We start from the raw sequence: 22,573 nt of genomic DNA, 5'->3' as shown, positions 1-22,573 counted from the left end.
TTTCAGAAAGACGGGGCATTGAGGAGCAACAATAATGTACATTATGTGGAAAATAATGTGTTTTTTTTTTTTTATCTTAAACTGAATAAACACATTGCATTACACCAAATACACAACCTAATGTTCTTTCCAGCAACATCATATAATGACCCCTTTAAGGGCAATTTTAGATTACTAAAAATGGAGATAACTGCAATTGTTTTGAGATAGCTGGTGGTTCCAGCAAATTTGAGATGTTTTGTGGTCTGTAGATTATATTTTACTCTTGAAATGAAACTCAAGAGTAATAATATATAATTATAATTATTGTAATATAATATAATATAACATCATTATGTTTAACCGGAAATCGTTTTGAATAAAAGAAATAATACAAGCATAAACAGCATGCAATTAATAAATAATTTTTCTCTTTTAGAATCTTGCATGCAAAATAAAAATAATCTCAAGACAAGCTGACAGAACATTATCAGAAGACACAAGACAAAAAAAAACTAGATTTGAAGAAATTATAACATGAATATTGATAGGTATTGATATAGATATTGATTTTTGTATGATTGATTGTCTGTGAGGTATATCAAGCTTATGATATAGGATTAAGATTCTTTTTCACTCGCTATTAACTATCCATCCATCTAATACCTGATTCTACTCCCTGCTTGATCTGATATATTGTTGTGAAAAATACATGGATTAAAAAGCTAAATTTAATACATTGCATTTATACAAGCATGTTAATTAAAAACCAGCACCTGAAAGCTTGTGTAAATTTATTGAAGGGGATGTTTACTCTCTGCTTTTAGTGTAAGCTTGGTTTGTCATGTAAGGTTGACGCCAACCCTCTCACATTTATCTACTGGTGCAAACACCCACATGCAATATATCCATCCTCGCGCATTATTCCTCCAGCTTTGTCGTAGGCCACAGAGATCCCATGAAGCAAATCCAGAATGCCACATTAATCCTTGGTATTAAACTATGGATAGATTTGTATCATTCAGAGAGAGCATTGTATGGTGCTTGTAGGTTTTAACTGAAAATCCATCAGAAATCTGTGGGATTTAAGTAAAAGAAATTTCTCCTGAATAGTATTTAGAATATAGAAATGTATCAATTGCGACAATGCCTTCTTAAATAAACTTAACAGGATGTTCGACTATATTAAGCTTCCCAATCATAGGGAAGATTCATTTAAATAGACACTGCATAGGAATAGGAAATAAGGGCATAGAAAATAACTTATCACCTCACAGGAAGTGGAGATTAAGTCACTGGTCACTGCATATATAATATAATATGGATATAGTAAATATGATAAAAAGGACCTCTATTGACTTTACTTGCATTTACATTCACTTTTGCCTCAATAAACTCACAATTTGCCTGTTTTTAATGGTTTGTAAGGTAGGTCTTAAGAAGGTATGGGGTAGGATTATGCAAACAAAAATATTGTCACGCAAAATAATGCATTAATATGTGCTTTATCAGTGCTGATAAGCAGCTAATATTCTAGTATTATGGATAGTATTAAATCAGTAATACTGGGAAAGTCGTGGCCTAATGGTGGCCAACAAATGTGGCCAACTGCAAATGAAACAAGCAACTTTGATGATTGAATAAACTTACAATTTAAGTACAAAAAAAAAAAGAAAAGAAAAAAAACCGACACACTGTGCCCCATTAATCAAACATGTATTAATTAAGCATACTATGAAAATACTTTTTTATTCTTGAGAGAGAAACACAGGTGGTCAGGTGATTAAAAGTACTTATTGATACTGAAATGTTCTATGATTAAATTGTTGTTTGAATCCCTTGCGTTTTAAGAAAGTGCTTTTTATGATGCATTTTTCATATTTTAAGATTAATTGTCTGGATCTGGGAAAAGGGCAAAATAATGAAATGTAATAAATATAAATTTATGTTTGTGTCATCAGCACTGACTCTTTATCTTCACAACAACTTCAAACTCATTTCTCCAATGTTCCTTTAGCCTAGAAATGACACTAGTTTGAAAACTCTCACACAGCAGCGATTGTAAACCTCTGTGTTAAAGGAAAGACTGCATAGTCTATCCAGACTGTTAGCTAGGAACCACTATAACCACATAGTGGTCCACTTTTAACAGTTCCATGTAACTAGCTGCTGCAAGAAATGAGCAGTTGAAAAAAAAAAAAAAAAAAAGGAAAAAGGGCATTTCAAAGAAAAATTACAAAATCTTACATTCTCACAGCTGGTCACTCCTAAGGTGTTCAGTGTGTTCAAAAATAATTGCCTGAAATCCAGAGCTCCTCAAAGCAAATGTTCTCTCTTTTTCAAACTTCACTGCAGAAACGCTTTTTATCCTCACGCACAGACAGTATTTCTATTATATGGAATAAACTTTGGTTTCTATTAGATTGGACCTGATGCACATTCTGCATTATTACACATGGACATTTCTGCAAATCTACACATATCTACAACATAGAGTTGCGGTTTAAATTTACATTGGAATTCAATTCAAGTTTTAAAAAAAAATTTTATATTTATTTTGTTAAAATCCTACAGCTTTATGTTCATGTCCATCATTTTTTAAATCCAGATTTTTACTATAGGGAACTCAGACACGAATATGCCAAATAACATATACAGCAGTGTAAGAAAAAGTGATGAGGACGTTGAAGATCTTTGATGAAGAATAACTTTTATTACTGAGTAGCAGTGACAAAATACATGTAGTACTTTGGGTTCAACTGAGTCAGAATGAACCCAGAACATCCTAAGTTCAAAGCTTTTATACATTTTCAGTTTACTACCTTTCATGTAAATGAAGTTGCTCCTGTTGTAACAGCTGTAGTCTCTATGTTAATGAAGTTCTGAGTGACACCCCTTTGTCTGAGGTGGTTCTCAGTGTCCCAAAAAGTGACAAATAAGGGTTTATTTTAATAAACATTTTAGCATTTCCCCAAGCTAATTAATTTGCCTTGAGAAGTCTGATATCAATGAAACTACTCCAATGAGTATGTGGGAGTTTCAGATTAGCTTCTGAAAAACTTCAGACATTGAAGTGCCTCATAGCATTTGCTTTTGCATTGAAGTTACAGCCCATGACGGAGGCTGACAAAATGACAAAAGACACTCTGAAAATTTCTTCAAGAGTTACAGCTTTTTCTTAATGCCTTGAAGTTCATTAAATGTTTTTGATGATGATTTCAACTTACCCTCATGATGATCAGAGAAGTGTCTGAAGTAATTTGGACAGGGAATAACCACATGTTCCCCAACTTTGGCTGATGGCCAGCAAGCAATAATATCCCACATCCCTTTGCAGCCTGGCAAAAGAATAAAGAACAATACTTAGCATTGACTCAATATCATAATACTCAATATATTTTTTTTTACAAATTCATTACTTTATAACACTGTCTAAATATAACCGAGGTTTATTTAAAAGTAACATGAGGGTTCTAAAACTCCCTTCTGTTGAACACCTGTAAGCACAATAAAAAACTGAGATACGTGAATGTGGAAAAATGACAGCTAGTTTATGTTATTCATGCTCTCCAAGCTACAGAGGAATATTCCAGAAGCAAGTGGCGTGTTTAAAAATCTGTCTCATTCAGGCACTAGGTAAATGGATGTGAGGATGGGTCAGCACATCTAAATTTAATCCTCACAGGATTGTGGTTTAAATTGAAATCAGTTTGAAAAGTTCAGCTGTTGAAAGCTATTTATGTTTAAAAACACTGACTAGGGAACCCTGAAGGGAAAATGTACTGTAGAATGTACTGTCCTGGCTACTAATCCTGAACTAAATCCACAGTCAATGGTTGGATAAAAAAAAAAAAAAAAAAATTATACCGGTTAGCTCTACAGGTTTAGTTCAAATGTTGTTGTCAAATAGAACTGGTGTAAAAATGAAGGAAAATCCATTTTCCAAAACGGAAAACCACATTGTTTTAGAAGGCTTTAGGAAATGGTAATCTGTGTCTCAATGTTTAGATTGAGTAACTGAAGCTCATGGAAGACATGTGATTGCATCCTGATGCTCATGAAACCAATCTTGAATGAGTTATTCAGCATTTTCACCTAAAATATAGGAGGAGAGAACTCAATAGATCTTGCACCAGTTTACAGTACACTGTATATGTTTGCATTGAAAATAACTGGTTAGTGAATGGCACCTAAACTGTAAACCAGAAATTCTGCTTTTTCAGAGTTCACATCGTATAAATTATGATGCAATTCATGTTAATTTTTAAGTCTGGATTTTTCTGCCGTGTTCAACATTAAGCCAAATAAATTCATCTTATTGATACTTTCATGTTATGTCAAGACAGAATCACACTCATTCACACATATTTATGAATCGGAATATCAGATTGTTGATGAAATGTTATGCAAGTTTGTGAATATTCTAAATAAAAAAAGGAAAACCGAAATAAAAGCGATTCATCTGCCATACTGTGTTATTATAGATGCGGTGTGTCACGTGACAAGCCTGATGCGTCACCATGGAAACTAAAATAACGGTCGTCTTAAAAAAAACTTACTCTGGGGAGACCGCTAGAATATTTTTAACTCACCACTGAAAAGGTTTAACGTATCAAAAGTTACAGTGAAAACATGTATTTATTTATTTTTTGGACATCAAAGAATCCTGAAAGAAGTCACAGCAGCACAACTGTTTTCAACATTGATAAATGGATCTTGAGCAAATCAGCATATAAGAAAGATTTTTGAAGGATCATGTGACACCAAAGACAGGAGTAATGGCTGCTGAAAATTCAGCATCAGAAAAAAAAATTGCATTTTAAAATATATTAAAATTAAAAACATATTTCACAGCATTATTATTATTATTATTTACTGTAGTCTTGATCAAATAAAAAAGAGATTTTTTACTAACTTTTGAACTGCTGTAAATTTCCCAAAATTCTTGCTAGTGTCTCTTTGGTGGTTGGCAGGGTGTTTATAAGTGGTGGCTAAGCTATTCTGGGTGGTTGCTGCGGAGTCTTGAAGGGTTCTTATGGAATTAAGTTGTTTTAGGTGGGTGCTAGAGAGCTGTTCTTAACTTGTAGTTTACTGACACAGTATATCTGATATAGGTTTCTGGCCTGGTCTCAATGGTCTGACCCAATCCAAGCAAACAGCTGAGATACAAAAAGCCTAGTTATATCACAACAAAAGACACTGGAAAAATGCAAGTAAAAATATATATATATATTTTAAATCTCAAGTCTATCCTAGAACAATACACATGGACACTACAGTACTTTCACTTCAAACAGTTGAATGAAATGCTTGTGGCCACAACAGATTCTTTCATTCATCCCACTCCTTGTCCATGATTGGGGGTCTGACTTTTACAGCTGCCTTCCACTTAAAAAAAATTGCCTTTCATGCCTGTTTGCCAGTTCACCACGTCAACCTGAAGAATGAGTCAGTGGAAGATAACCTACTTCATACCTCAAAGGAGCTTCCAGATAATTCTAGATATCTGTACAGTGCAGTGGTCTCTAAACCCTTTGGTGAAAATCCAAAATAATCAGCTAGGCTGATGAATCAGTATTTTGTCAGAACGCTTACAGTCTCATCAGCATGTCCATCTCATTAAACGAGGATGATGGTAATCAGCCTTTGAAAACAGTGCATTTTTTTGTGATTTAATTGTATTGTTTATATTATAATAATATGAGTATTCAAATACCTTTTAATACATAAATATTTAAAAATATGTATAAAACCTAGCTTCCCCCATAGCGACTGAGGGATTTTACTAAACTTTATTTATTTTAAAAGATTTATCTACAAAGTAAATATGCGTGTATGCATATGTAACAAACTTAACGTCTCTCACAAGCTCATTTGCATAAGAAATTGTCATGTGACGAATATGCATTTTGCTGGATAATAGACTATAGTATAATGCTTGCCTGTGGCATAAAATTATATTCAGCGTTTTTAACAATGTACACGATCTGCAGAGAAATCCAGAGACAACAGAAAATCTCAGAGGATGTCAGTGACGTGCTAGATGACTAAAATGTGTTTTAAATTAACTTAAACATATTCTAGATATGAACGTAAATGTTTTTTGTTTTTGGCACTGTTTTAGCACCAACTATTAGCTCTCTGTGATCTACAGTTACATCAATGCAAAATTGTTTATTGACTGTGAAAATGGCACAGAGCAACGATATTTTGTGAATATCACCTGATGTGACGTTTCCTGCTGTTTTATTCTCACACCTCGCTCTTGCCAGCTCAATCTCATTTACCACGTCACACATGTGTACAGCACCAACCTGCAAAAGAGAAGGAGAGAGAAAGAGAACATTTCAGTTGTTCAAACACAGCAAAACCTTCAAAGCTTCAATCTCTTTCGTCTCAGTGATTCACCACAATATTATTCTTAGGATAGTACTTGAAGATGTCAGCTTTCATCTTGTAAGGCTTTCATTTCATATGCATATTTTTTGGATTGCAGCGTAAAGGGGGCTTATTTTGGCTAAATATTTACAGTGAAGGCCTTTTGGGAATTAAATCATCCACTGCTTGAAAAATCTACAAACTGAACTACTTATCTGAATTTTAGCTTGCCATACACCATTCCTATTGACAATCTGACAGTCCAATGTACAACTATATGCTAGCGGCACAAAGATAAAAGACCACCATTGCACTGTGGAAATGATATCATGCCTGTAGGGGAGAAAAGGTGCGTGGGGCCAGTGAGTAATCACTGATGTCCGCTGCTGATGACAAATTCATGCTGACAGTCAGTGGCAGAGAGCCTGCGGGTCAATAAGAATGTGAAAATCCAACGAACAGCTTGAGAAGGTCAATGAAGACATGGTGCCAGGGAAGAGGGGAGTAATGGACAGGGCCGACTGAATCCCTATACCCTTACCAAAAAGTACTGTAGTATACTAGAAGTTTATTTTAAATAAGTATACTTAAGTAAAGTTAAAGTATATTTTAAGTATACTTTATGTTGTAAGGATACAGATATCAGTGTACAAGTATACTTGTTAGTTCACTATTTACATACTTCTTGGGACTAAATTGGCCCACTTTTACCGTAATTCCTCAAATAAAAGCCGGGGCCTTTATTTACCTGAACTGCAGAAGGTAACAGGCTTTATTTGAACCAGAATTTTATTAAAGGCAGTCCTTTATTTCAAATTCCATCTGTTTGATAAGTAATTGTTTTAAATAACCTGTTTTAAATTAAAAGTGATAGCGTTCCAGTGGACAGAGATCATAACATTAGCACAGAATCAGTTCAGAATCAATCACCTAAATAGGGAAAGAAAAAAATATCACTTGTGTTTTTGGGGAAATTCTGTACAAGACATTTAAAACAAAAACAAAAAAAGTGAATGTTGATTTCAGAGCTCTTTCAAATCTAGATGAATTCAACTGACCATATCACAAACAGTTTAAGTGAAAACCCACAAAAAGAACCCCACTGTTTCAAAAGATCTTGAAGAGTATCCCTGGAATGAAGTCTGCCTGCTCTGTGACACTGTCAATATCATCTAAATGATGGAGCTGCATTTTATGATAAATATTTAGAAGAAGAGCAGAAGAAATGATGCTGAAAATATAGGCACTATTTTTACTCAGTTTCAGCTGTCACTCTCCGGCACACTGGTGCATGGATAATAGGGTCAGCTCAGTGAGAGGCTGCTTCACTGCCATCATCAGTCATGCGTGCACCTATAATCCCCACCAGCACAAGATTCCATCACACTTTTCATTGCATCATCTGACCTTGTGTGACTTAAAACACTGTAAAAATAGGAGTGGAAGGGAAAAGTACACACACACATACACAAAAACCTTGGAACAACACTGTAAATGTAGTTACCTTTGGTTAATAATCGCCTTCCTAGTCTTAAATGTGCTATAGTCAAGGTTGGTAACATCATTTGTTTCCTGGAAACAAATAATAAAATGCTTGTATACATTAGAGAAGTTTCTGTGGAGCTTCTCCATCTGAGGACAAAGAAGCCCTTTAGAGGTTGCTTACAATGATTTGCCTAAATTACAATAACAGTGTGCTATTCGTCTGATTATAAATCTGCCAGATTTCTGCAAATATTTCCTCTCAGAGTTACATCAGATAATGGAGGTGAATTCCTCCTTACTCTGCATTGCCATACTCATCAGGTGCAGACAGAGTCCACTGCGTGTTAAAACGACCCAATAAAGCCGTGGGTCAGGCATGGTGGTGATCGCCGATGCATTCCTGGCCAAGCGCAAACACTCAGCTTCACATATTTGTGTTTATGCTCAAATTATTTGCGAGAGTTCAACTATGTAAGTGGATTTGCCGCGGCAAAACCCAGCTTAGGCTGGATTGCTGTGTTTTGGAACATGATAGCGAGTCTAAGTTGGTCATTAGTTGGTCCAAGCCTTGTGTTTTCACACATTTTTTCTCAAACAGCTCATTTCCAAAAATATCAGCGCATAATCCTCCTATCATTGGATATGTCTAGCCTACACTGCTTTAAGATGATCTAGCTAGTCACCCAGCCTGGCCAAACAAAAGTTTTACTAGTTTAGTAGGTTGGCCAGTAGGTCTCAAAGCTCAAAAACCATTAAACAAAACCAGCTTTGGAGGCCAGAAAACCACTTGTTTCAGTACTGTATTTTAAAATGTTTTTTTTAGCAATGGAGACAGACCTTTTTAACACTAAAGAAATCCAACTATGAAAGTGTCTATGAAGTCAACACTTCTCTTTTAGCTTTCATAAAAGAGTATATCCTTTCTAAGGATCTTAAAACAGTCTTTGTGGGTGATATTGATCTATTTATTTAATGTCAGCCGTGCTTTTCAGTGGCATTTGAGAGAAAGAGACAGAAGGGTGAGGGCTTGCTCCTTGAACAATGACCACGCGGTGACTCAGACCTAGACCTTGGGAGACAGACCATTAACCACACAGCTTCTCATTTGCACACAAAATGAGAAGCACACCAGGAAAAAAGTATCGCAATATAAGAAATCAAATTAAATTAAATTAATAACTACAAAAAAATGTCTCTGTACTTTTTATAAGAATTAAAATCTCTCCAAACAAAACATTTTATTTGATTCACAAGGTGGCTTGCTGTTTTTAGTATGGATAATTTGGTCCATATTTGTGTTACTATTAGACAATCACTAATCAGTCATTAATAAATTAGTTAAAGCAATTAAAAATGCTTATTCCTCTCCTCTATGGACTCCTTGATTCTGATTGGTCAAACATGACATTGCGCAATTTTATATAATGGTGACTAAAAAGGATAACGGACCAATTTCCTACATAATTTTGCTAGTTTCATTCCTCTCATATCATTCTGTAGTTTCTTATCAAGTAATAAAATAATTCAGCTGAAATTAAAATGTTATGCCCCACTTTTTCATTTATTCAAAAAGTCAGTGTAAAATTAGCAAGATAAAATCTAGTCAGCAGGTCATTATTGGAAATTAAACCCCTTCAGGTTGGTACAAGACCTGATCAGTTTATTTTTAGACAATGGCCAGCTAGATGAACTTTATCCCTCATATATTAACTGTTTAGTTTGTCAGTATCAAAATAATAAGACAGTAGGCCTGTGCATGCTTTGATCCAGCTCAAATCCTCAACTAATATCACTAAACACAGCATGCAGGGCTGATACACACACAGCTGAGTTGAATAATGAAGCCTGTGCCTCAGATGATTTATCGGAACATCTGCTGACCTCAGGGATGAACCTGCTACGCTCGTTCCTGAGCCAGATAACAGCGCCGCTCTGCTCAAGCCTGTTAGTGTAAGTGCAGACAGCAGCAGCAGCAGATTCTGCACAGAGTGAGAAAGTAACAAAGGGCAAATTGGCAAGCAGATGTTCCCTAAAATTGTCTAGTGTAGTGTTACAGAGCTGGCTGAGGAACACAGATTCATTTACAACTTAAAGGTGATGTGACTATTTCATGACTATTTGCGAATGCTTAACAGCACTTTGGTAGCATTAATGTGCTGCCAGTGAACAATTTCTTCTCATTATTATGACTGCAGTTAAAGAGAACAGAAGTATCAAGTAACATTGGGACTTTTGTTTCATTGCCTTTCAAGTTGTCATGTTATGTAGAGGTTATGGGAGGTGTTGCGCAGTGGATGAGACACATGCCTTTGGTTTGAGAAACCCGGGTTCGAATCCACTGTGAGACACCAATGTGTCCCTGAGCAAGACACTTAACCCCTAGTTGCTCCAGAGGTGTGCGACCTCTGACATATATAGCAATTGTAAGGCGCTTTGGATAAAAGCGTCAGGTAAATGTAATTTTACTCTTCAAAGAAAAAGGACAATCTTTTCTTTTATATTTTCAACATTTAGATGGACACTGATTTTGCCAGCAGCATATAATTATCTGGTCAAATTGTATCGTGGTGGAAATGGTCTTTATATCGGCCATCGGCCACCCTGATTTCCATGATATCGGCTGTAAAAAAAAAACATATCTGTCGACCACTATTTCGAAATAATTTAGACTTTTTTGGGGGTGGGGGGGCTGAATTTATGTGATCAAAAATACAGTAAAAGTAATAATAGGAAATATAAAGTATCACTACTTAAGCCTCTTATTAAGAAACCCCAACTAAATCCTAGAGAACTGGCATAAAATAGGCCCATTTCAAATCTTCCATTTATGTCTACAATTTTAGAAAAAGTTGTGTCTGCTCAGTTAAGCTCCTTCCTGCAAAAAAATCTGTATGAAGAATTTCAGGTCAGGTTTCAGGCCCCACCATAGCACAAAAACTGCACTTGTTAAAATTACAAATGACTTGCTTCTTGCATCAGATCAAGGCTGCATCTCATTGCTAGATTTACTTAGTGCTGTGTTCGACACCATAGATCATGACATACTCATAGATTGATTACAAAACTATACAGATATTCAAGGGGAGGCTCTAAGATGGTTTAGATCCTTCCTGCCCGATCGCTACCATTTTGTTTATTTAAATGGGGAAACATCTCATTTATCACCAGTAAAATATAGAGTGCCACAAGGATCTTACCAGGTCAAGAAAATATGATCTTACTACCCCAATTTTACAGTCTCTGCACTGGCTACCTATTAAGTTCCATGTCAGTTACAAATTATTACTGTTTACCTATAAGGCCCTAAATGGTTAAGCTCCTGCGTACCTAACTAGCCTTATACAATCCATCACACTCCCTAAGGTCACAAAACGCTGGACTTTTGGTTGTTCCTAGGATAGCAAAGTCCACTTAAGGAGGTAGAGCTTTTTCGCATTTGGCTCCCAAACTCTGGAATAGCCTTCCTGATAACGTTTGGGGTTCAGACACACTCTCTCTGTTTAACAAGCATTCGAATAATGCATCTCATAATTTGTCACTGCAGTTGTATCTGATCAAATGCACATTCTTATTCTTTAGCTTGGGTTAAACTAATTAATTTTACTTTGTTGGAACAGCAGCTACACTAATGATGTCTCTATTTGTTTCTCTGTTTTACCATGGTAACTAGGATTTACACAAGCTCTAGTTTGGATCCAGAACACCTGAGAAGGGTAGAACTTTATTTTACAGTCCTGTTCCTCATGTACATACTATGTACTTATAGTAATTACAATAACTATGTAATAACTAGGTACTAACCCTGAACCTACCCCTAAACCTAACCCTACCCCATGTAGTTACCTTGTATTACCAGAACTTTCTTAGATAAATACACTGTAAGTACACTATAAGTACAGTACATGTAAGTACACGTACTGTAAAATAAAGTGCAACCCTGAGAAGAGATAATACTGACCCCCTCAGAGGACCTCAGATGATGCTAACTCTGAAACAACATACAGAACTAAAAATTTTTGATACTTACTATGCAATCACATAATAATTGATGTTAATAATGTTCATCATCTGGTTGACTACATCTTGTATTAATTTTTCTGAAAATTCCTGCCATATGCACATAAACTGACAGTCACCACTTAAAGCTGCGGTAGGGAACTTTTGACGCTCTAGCGGTTAATAAACAGAACTGCTTGCGTCTTGGGGAAGAACATTGTAGCCGGAACTACTTCTCTCTGTTTATGTCTATGAAGAATCACAAAGGTACTGAGTTACTCCGCCGCGGTACCCCCGAAGCAATCTAAAATAGTCCGAATATAAACACTTATTATAGGTGTACCCTAGTGATTCAGGACAAGCCAAAAACACTGTTTGGAAAATGGATTCATGGTGTATACTTGCTTATTATATAAATTTTTCTACATTTTGAACACAAACAAAGTTACGGACCGCAGCTCTGATTGGTTATTTTTTACCGGGAGCGATGGAGTTTCTGCAAATGACAATAGGACCACTGGGAGGAGCCAGAGGAGCTTGAATTTTTTCACAGATTATCTGTCTCATATTCTACTGTCAGGACATAATGACAGGTTTAATCAATATGTAAAACATATTTTTTTACAAAAGTTCCCTACAGCACCTTTAAAAGCTACTACTAAATATTGTAAACTTAATTTTCTGTAAATTTGCTTTGCAATGATTTGTATAATAAAAAGCGCTATACACATAAACTTGAATTGAATTGAATTCAGTGTCACGTGGATCTTCATAAATTATTCTAATATGCTGTTTTGCTGCTTTATAATTATCAGTTATTATTTGTTATCAATTATTACTAATGGTTATTGTCAATAATGAAAAACTGTTTAAAAAAAGAATAATAAAGTTTTAATAAAGTTTTTATTTGAAATATAAATAATTTGTAAAAAGTTTAAATATCTTTACTGACGCTTTAATCAATTTAATGCAACCTTGTTAAATCAAAGTATTAATTTATATATTTATTAATATTACCCTAGACTGAATGGTAATGTATCAATATAATATAAATGTATAATATCAATTTAATATAAACCAACACAACTGTTTTCTACATTGATAATAATCAGAAATGTTTCTTGAGCAGCAAATCAGAATGATTTCTAAAGGACCAAAAGAAAGGAACCATAAAAATAGTTCACATTCTGCACTACATTCCAAGTCTTCTAGAGCAGAGCAGAGCAGAGCATTGTGTTAAATGGACTGATATTATGGTAGGCATTTACATTTTGTGATATTAAACTGTCCCTCTAAAAGAGATGTGTAAAAATTATTCTAAATTATTTACTATTTGTCATATGCACCAGGAAAGACAATAATGTAAAGTATGTCAGTCATTCATTAATGATAATGATGATAATGTCAATAAAAAAAATAGATAGCATTTTATTTCTGTACTGTGTTATATTTTTATGTTAGTAAGTGGTGTTAAAAATTGCTCTGTGCATAATGAGCTGGTGGGTTTATGGTGTGGTGTGTTATGGTGGGCCATTTTTTAGCCCCAGTCCACCCCTGCTGTCAATTCCAAGGCATCCGAGACATTTTTTCATATACCCCGATTCTGGAACCCATTCTTGGAAAGTTGGTGAACCTGCTGATGGCTATCCCCTCCCATAAAATTGTTTTCCTATCATAATACTTATTTGAATCCATTCAGTCATCTCAACATCAGCACTTAATAAAAGCGGGTCTCCCAAGACATAAATACCTGCACAAAATGAAAAGCAGCATCCTGACAAATCTTGAATATAGTTATGAATCTTAAACCAAAATTCCTGTATTTCAAATCACCAGCATTCAGTAGAGATGTTTAGACAAAGCCTGAAAAGCCTGCTAGGGGTCCAATAAAAATGACTTAATATTTTAAATTGTATAAGTTGTACTACTACATTTATTGACACTACAATTTTAACCCATTTTAATCCAATGTTCATCACTAAATGTACAATTCAAATCTTTACTCCAAACTGTTTTAAGTGCAGAATGGAAACTACAATCTACAGTACCTTGTCTATTAACCACCAGTAGTAAACTAAAACCTCTTGTCCTCTACCATTTGCTATTAGAATTATAGACAAAATATAATCCTCTTCAGCAGCCTGATTACCACCAGTCTTAAAGGTCCCATTTAATAGATGTCTAAGCAATAAATATCTCCAAAATTGCATTAGTGGTGGAAGGGGAAGTAGAATGGCATGTTCAAAACTAAACCAAGATGGGGACTTCTTGGGTACCAATAAACCATATGTCTCAGGCTTAGGGCATAATAATAAAACAAATGTTCGGTAAGCCACAATCCTCCTTTGTCAACCAGGTGTTGCAACTTAATCATATGCAACCATGGGGACTTATTATTCCAAAGTAATGACTCATTTAACTTCTCAAACTGTTTAAAATATTGCAAAGGAATCTCTACTGGGATTGACTGAAGTAGATAATTAATTCTTGGAAGGCAGTTAATTTTGAGATCATTCACCTTACCCCAAAGAGACTAATTTAGTGATTAATTTTTTTTTATGGTAATGGTTCTGAAATCACTCTTACTAAATATTTAAGTTTATGTGAGAAGAGAATACCAGGGTATCTTATACCTTGTTTGGGCCAATGAAAGGGAGCCAGCTGGAAAAATGACACAACGAAAAGACAAAAGAAGAACTTTATAGCCAGAAAGCTTAGAGAATGAATTGAATGAATCTCCATCAAACATATTACTGATTTTTGAGAATCTGAGACAAACGTCACCAACATAAAGGATAAATTAATGAACTCTTTGCCCCACAGAAACCCCAACAAAGTTTGTAATTGCACTTATAGCCAGATGTTCTAAAGCCAAGCTAAACAGCAGGGGAAATAATGGAGATCCTTGACGGGTCCCTATCGCTAGTGAGAAATAAGAAAGAAATCTGTCTATAAGTCTGTACTACAGCTTGGGGTCGCGTATACATTTAATCATATCCATTTTAGAAAAACATTCCCAGACACAAACATTTTTAATGTCTCAAATAAATACTCCCATTCCACACAGTCAAAAGCTTTTTCTGCATCCAGTGAGATTGCTGCCACTGAGCATTTGCGTCAGCCACTGACCACAAAATATTAATAAGTGTCCTAATGTTATCTGGCCTATTTCTACCATGTATAAACCCCCCTGATCCCCAAGCTCTAAAGAAATAATAACCCTGTCCAACCTGTTCACCAGAATTTTACAAAGTATTTTAATATCCACAGGAATTTTAAAAAATTGGATGATAACCCTTACAATCAGATGGGTTCCTGTCTTTTTCAAGGATTTGGAGATGATTCCATTTTGAATCATGAGTATTAATTCATTCAATTTCATCCTCAAGGAAAGTCTTCGCTTGCCCATTGTGCATCAAGACCACCCCATTAGTTAAGCTAATGTTTTTTCCTCTAATTTCTTTGATGATCTGCCTATTATACATTTTGAGGGAGAGCAATCCCTACACAGAAAATTTTTTATTTTATCCATGATCTTGCTTACTTTTATTTTTTCTATTTTGTCTTTTTTTCATTTATTATTTCTAAAAGAAAGTGTTTTTTTTTTTCATTTTCTGCAAGGTTCCATTTAGCATTTTTCAAGCAATTACTGTATAATTATAATTATTATAAGACATGGGTCCAAAAATTCTGAGAGAAAAAAAGAACAGTTTTATTTAAACCTGGAAATAAACCAAGATTTTGAGCTTCCAAAAAAAGCCATTGATTCGTGTTTGTTGCAAAATTATGATTTATGATGATAGCATTGTGAGAGTATGAGATAGATAGATAGATAGATAGATAGATAGATAGATAGATAGATAGATAGATAGATAGATAGATAGATAGATAGATAGATAGATAGATAGATAGATAGATAGATAGATAGATAGATAGATAGATAGATAGATAGATAGATATTTCCTTTGGAGAAGATGTCTGAAACTGCACTTGATTTTTGCTGGATATTTAACTGGAATGATTCTGATAAATGTCACGTCTCCATAAGTCACAGGGGAAGCTAGCAAGGTCAGTGACAATGAAAGTAACAACAGAAACACTGGTCATCAGTGGATGTAATAATGATCAGCATGTCTCGTAAGTGGTCACAGTACAATTAAAAGCCAACCCCAACTACAGCCATTTTCCTAATTCTGCACACTCGCCGCTTGCTAAGATTTCCTTTGTTAAGGTCTCCATGATTTTACACTCACGCAAGGACTGCTGGTCTATAACGTGCAGGTTTGTTTACAAATATTCAGATTGACTGTGGACTTGTTATATTCTGCTGACCACAAAATATTGTTGCCGGTAAGAAGGTTAGAACTGTACCCTTTATGAGCAAAGAAGAGAAGGGAAATAGCATAGAAAACTTGAATAAACAGGAAATACATCTGCTGCACACTCACACTACTGCTGTAAGTGAAACTGCCAAGTTAATCAGTCAGCAGACTATGCAGAGCAGAGTCATAAATGACCACCCTAGAGAAAACCATAAACTTCCTCCATGCACATCTGCTCTCTGTCACACCAAGAATTTAGATAAGAAAAGATTTTGGGGAATTTTCTGCTGCTCCATTTTTTTTTTTTTTAAGATTAATGTCTGTGTCCAAAATCACCCCCTATACACTTAAATAGGGCACTATTTGAAGGGACAGCCATTTCAGTGGTATATAAAACCGTTAATTTAATACCATAATGCATTCCTATAACAAGTGTACAACCAATCTAGAGAATACCCAAAATGCACTGTGAGGGTCGTGCTGAATGAATTACCACATCTCAGTAATTGGCGCCTACAGCTGAATCATCTATTCATCAATTTTCCAAACCGTAATATCGTACATGTACATTTCTTTTAATTGACTATTAAATAATTTGATGGAGGTTTATACATGCTAGTTTCCATGACATGTCTTTTCATTGCAAGTTTGCTAAGTTTTCTAACATTTAATTGAAAACCAAGCACAAATTATTCACAGCAATTGCCTTGCACATATGGGCGTCCAGATAGATAGAACAACATGACAATCTGAGAAACACAAAACTCTAAGTGAGTGAAAGACTGATATATATACTGTATATGCCTAAATGTCATAATGGATAGTCACCGCATGTATCAGAATTAGAATCTATTTGCTCGAGCAGCTCTGTTTCATCTCAGAGACACGTTCTGTCTTTGCGCTTGCCAAATTCCGCCGTGTAAATAGCAAATCCGTCAAGGCACGAGCGCAACTGGCTATTAAAGGGAATGGAAGATGGGACTCTGATTGGTTTATTGCACGTAACGCCCAATAATCACCCATTTCTCATTAAGAGAATAGGGACAACACGTTTAGACCATGCGCCCAAGCTCGCCAACCAATTTTCTGTCGTTAAAATAGCAAAAGTGGACTTGGACACGCCCTGAGTGCACCTGCGCCATGCGCTTTACACTTTGCGTTTAGATCGTTAAAATAGGGCCCGTAGTCTGCTGCCTTAAAGGTGATGTATATAGGATTGACACCAAGTGGATGAACTAGGTATTGCAGTCCAAATAAAAAAAAAAATCCAAGTGGGTATAACTGCAGGCAGGAGAACTCCAAAATGGGGTGTGAACTCCAAAAGTAGGCAGGATCTCCAAAATGGGGTGGGGTCTCCTTTCACAAAGACTTTCACCATTGGCTGTGGCTTCAGCCTTTTCTTACTGACTTACAGTTCAAAATAAAACTTTATTAATTAAACATTGTTTCTAGTTCATCTAAAATAAAATATGCTATATAAATGAATATTCTCCATTACAGCAGAGCCCAAAGCTTGTGGCCAGTGGTGTTTGGACCCAAGTCTGAACCTCTGCTTCATGATGTAAAGGGGAATCACTCAGGAGCCGATTTTACTCTATCGTTTTATTCCAAGCAATGGGGCCTTCCCGAGGCACCAAATTTGCAGGCTAGGAGAGGGGAGTGATGCTGGGTGTAACTAAAAAGGTGCCATTGTCCGGTGAGTCGCATATCGCATAATCTTATTAACTGTTTATCTCCTGAACTGCAACTTTCTTTCCCACGCTATTCAGCGCCAATCCTGCCATTCAGTCAATTTCACTGGTTAAGGTAAGGTGTGGGGTAGGTTTAGGGGTTAGCATTTTTTGTTGCATAGTGTAGGAAACACTTTAACTGACACAACCAATAAAAACTTCAAAATTAGCCGTGGGGCGGAGTTTGCACTAAAGTGGATTGGGGAAAGATGTTGCATGCGTGTCATGTGCTTGTCTGTCAATGAGAGGAATCCACGCCCTATTTTGGAGCCCCCACCCCGTTTTGGAGTTCCCACCCCTATTTGGAGATCTCCAGGCAGTTATACCCTTCTCAAATACTGGAGAGGATTTTTTCACCCGGCCCCTCCTCCACTGGTTCTCAGATTGACGGCACCAACAAGAACGAGCACACTTGACGATGAATGAAATTAAATATTCCGAAATACAATTGGTTAAACTGGCAGTGGGCGGGTTTCACAAACCAAAACAGAGGCTGACATTCCGGCCCGGAATACACATTTTAAAAGGAGAAACATTTATTTTTACTACACTACATTTCCTAATTAAAATGTATACTTTTACTCCAATACATTTCCCTGAAGCTTATTCATTACTACAAATAGCCAGAAATCAGAAGAACACGGACTACAGGAAAGCAGGTTTGACCAATCAGCGATCTGGCAACTGCAAGTTAAACTCCTAAATACACCTTTGCTCATGTGTGAACAAGTGTGCACACAACAGCAAATTATTAATTTCCTACTCAAGTCGAGTAAGGGGTGTGCGATACATCGTCTGCAATAATATTGTACGTTTTGTTCTAATGATGTGCGATCTGACATTATCAAGCATATCTCCAAATCAGACAGATTGCACACGTGATTTATTGGTCTATTAAAACTCAAAATTCCAGGCATACTAAATTGTAGACGGCAAAAAATGCTTCTGTATGCTTTTATATTTTTATATAATTTAATATAGACATAATATTTCTTGTTTTTGCTCAATTTTGCCAATGAAAATAGTTCCAAACAAAGATCACACCAATGCTTCAGGTACACTCGGCTATCATAACTAATATACAACTCTGCTGTGAAACTCCTCGATTGTTCCCTGATGGCCATTTTCTTGACTAAGATGATAAGCAAATGCAATTGAAAGCACTAATATATATATATGTTCTTAAAAGTAATTGTGTTGCAGTGTTAAAATTAGTTGATCATATGGATATAGAGCTTTTAGAGATATCTGCTGATAACTTTGCAGGGAAAGTATTTAAAAAGAGTCCTCTATCTTATTTTAGACCCAATTTTACACACCAATATTACCAAAAATTTGTAATTACACGCCTCTAATTGTATTGCATCTGCTAGTTGCTTTTTAAACACAAGCTTATCTTTATTTTAAACACATGCCTAGTTTGAAAATTGTCTGACGCATATTGATTGAATTCTTGTCTTTAAAATTTTGCCTCCAGGACCATTAGAATTCAGAGGAGGTGTGAAGCACACATTAATTTATCTTCAGTAAAACTGAGTGTCAAGATTCTATCAGTTAGAAAACAAGCTCTGGTAAAAGCGTGTTGACCTTAGAATAAAGTAAATAAGTGAAGAAGGCGGTGACAGACATCATCCATGAAGCTGTGGAGATGCCAACTATCTATCCAGGATAAAAACAATGACACAAGCTTTATCAAACACTACAGTCCTCCAAAGGTTAACAGTAGTCTACATAACTCAAAACAGCAAAGCCACAGCTTCTTATATCACACAGCTCAATTACATGCTGATCATGTGTCTAAACTGAAAAAAATACATTTAAAACATACATTTTGACAAGTCTTCTGCACTGCTCTCCATCAAGTGTGCTGCTTTTCGCCATTGTGAAACATCCTCTAATATGGTAGTCAACATCAATTCCCATTTTTGCTGAGGAGAAATAGCAGCAGGAATGTCTCCTAAAGGATGCTTTTAGGTGATGTTTGGTACATTTAATTCTTGAGTCAGTACCATAATGTATTTTCATTTAGCTTGTGGCAGCTAGTGATGGTGAGAGTGGCAGACCACTGCAGCCTTTATCAGTGATTCAAGAGGGTGAAGTGTGCTAAAAGTGCAGATAAGAGGCTTTTGTGAACACTGATGTGTGTATGATTTACACTGTCAGCGAATGCTTCAGGTCATAATTGTCATGTGTGTAATAACTGAGCCAGAACTGTGTGACATTATGATTTTGCAGTTTTTCTGGTTTTGCAAAATGCCTAATTTTTCTGTTAATAAGAACATTAGTAAATCTCATGACAGTATAGAGATCTAGATCTAGATCTGAATCTGTTTAGATGGATATGAGATAAAGCCCATGGAAAATTATTTGATATTCAAAAAGTATTAAATTACAAAAAAATACTAATTTATGAAAAACTTTAAAATTAAATTAGTATTAGATAGATAGATAGCAACAACCATAATAATAATAATAATAATAATAATAATAATCAGATTTAATAAAGTTACTTTGTGAAAACCCATATGAATACATTGTATACAGTTTGCAAATAATAAGCATTGAAAACTGTTTAAAACTGTTATTGAAGCCTAAATTATTTTTTTATTCAATTTAACTCAAGTAAATGCCTAGCTACGTGCAGATGACTCCTCATTTCTGGACAGGTGCTCTCATACATTCTAGGAGGTTAAAAAGTAACCTATTTTAAAAAATGTTACACAAAAAATAATCACGGATATCTTACATTAAAAACATTATGAATAACGTGATATGAATAACTTGATAAAGTCCATATTATCGTGCCTTTATAAAGTAAAAGACATTGCTCCTCCACTCGTGCCGTTCGCGCGCACTCCTGCATTGATTCAGCATCCAACTTCCAACATCCAACTTCTAGTCCTTCTAGTCCTATTTATGTGTTTTACTAAATATGCTAAGTTTAAAATTGTATAGTCCTCCACAGATTAAATATACTTAACACCAAACAGATTTAATATCAATTAAATCACGTAAACACGTCAACAATATCTCATACTGAATGCAATTAAGCAATAACCTGATCATTGTAAAATACCAAGACAAAAACAAACACTTACCGGAATAAAGGAGCTCAATGTTGAAACCAATAAAAACCATTTTGGGGCGTCCATAGCAGCTGCTTTTTCTTCAGTAAATGTTCGTTTACCATGAAAAAAAAAGTTTCTCCTGCTTTTCTTACAAGCGCGTAAAAGCAAACTCAGTCAAAGTGTCTCAGAGGAGCGAAACCTAACTTCAGATGAGGGAACATCTTAATAGCCGTGAGTGAGCAGTTCTCCGGGTGAGTGAGTGCCTCGTATCGTTGCTCGAGCTGCTGACAGTTCAGCGACCAATGAGCGAATCACAGTCAGACCACGAGAGGAGCTTTACAGCTTCACCACTTGCGAGATATTGACAGTACACTCAAGAATGCAGCACTCTTGTTCGTCATCGGCTTACGAGTGTCACCGTTGCGTTGGTGCGAAAGCAACAGACATTTCAAGGTCTCTGCTCTTTGTGAACACCTGATTGCAGAAAATGACTCTTATGCGAGCTTGTATTGTTAGCATAATTTAACATTTAAAGCATAAGTTTCCTGTGGGAACCCATTTGAGGACATTTTATATAGAGTGAGCAATTAATAAGCATTCACTGAGATTAATGTGGGAGTGCTAGTTAATCAATAAAAATGCGCAAAAATCATTGAAATCGAGGAAACAAGATGCATTAAGAGCTGGGGGGTGAAAACTTTTGGAATTTGAAGATCAGGGTAAATTGTACTTAATTTGTGTTCCGGGAAACATACAAGTATTTTCTGTTGCTTACGAAGGGCAGAACTAAATGGAAAAATATATATATTTCAACAAAATAAGAATCTTCATCGTGTCCAAATCTTAATGCATCTTGTTTTCTTCTGGAGCATCATTGAATGTTTGAATATTTTTAAATAGTTGTGTTTGAGTGCCTCAATTGTCCTCAGTGTGAAAAGATGTATCTCAAAATCATGCAGTCACTGCTGGAAAGGGTTCAAATATGCTGGAAAACTGAAGAATCTGCAGGACCTGAAGGATTTTTCTGAAGAACAGTTCTCAGTTTTACTGATCAGAACAAACAATGGACTCAAGCACAACCATCACAAAACAGAAAGACAGTAGTGGATCAATCACAGCACACAGTATTAAGAACTAAGAATTCCCAAACTTTTGAATGGGGTTATTTTAATAATTTCAGCCATTTTTTGGGGTTGTTGACTAAATGTAAACATCTTTTATGTACAATATCTTGTTCAGGACAGTAAAATAACATGCATTTAGTATGATCTCTCTTATTTAAGATTATTCACATTTTCACAGATTCTGCAAGAGGTTCCCAAAATTTCGCATGCCACTGTAACTATGAATTCAAGTTAATAATATAATATAATATAATATAATATAATATAATATAATATAATATAATATATGTGTGTGTGTGTGTGTGTGTGTGTGTGTGTGTGTGTGTGTGTGTGCACCAGGATTGGTCTGGTCACACAGGATATATCTGTCCATGGTCACGCTTGTGTTTCTCAATTAAATTAATTTGATATAACAGAGGTTTAGTGACGATAATATCTTTCAGTGAGGCTGAGGCTGGACGCAGCTTGTCTTGTGATTAATAAGTTCATTT

At 35.5% G+C, this 22,573-nt stretch overlaps 1 protein-coding gene across 1 annotated transcript in view; it reads right to left on the bottom strand.

The window, feature by feature from the left end:
* Positions 1–21,308, bottom strand: part of LOC127945881 (vasoactive intestinal polypeptide receptor) — a 48,274-nt gene extending 26,966 nt beyond the window's left edge. Inside the window, exons 1-3 of the mRNA XM_052541971.1 lie at positions 20,989–21,308; positions 6,203–6,293; positions 3,207–3,317 (exon numbers count right to left, since the gene is read on the bottom strand). Coding sequence (XP_052397931.1) covers positions 3,207–3,317; positions 6,203–6,293; positions 20,989–21,042 — 256 coding nt within the window. The 5' untranslated portion in view covers positions 21,043–21,308. The remainder of the gene's footprint in view (positions 1–3,206; positions 3,318–6,202; positions 6,294–20,988) is intronic.
* Positions 21,309–22,573: the final 1,265 nt, after the last annotated feature.

This window comes from Carassius gibelio, chromosome A24 (assembly GCF_023724105.1).
Source record: "Carassius gibelio isolate Cgi1373 ecotype wild population from Czech Republic chromosome A24, carGib1.2-hapl.c, whole genome shotgun sequence".
Classification (NCBI taxonomy): Eukaryota; Metazoa; Chordata; class Actinopteri; order Cypriniformes; family Cyprinidae; genus Carassius; species Carassius gibelio.
The sequence above is the reverse complement of the archived record's forward strand: the minus strand, read 5'-3'. Positions and strand labels throughout refer to the sequence as shown.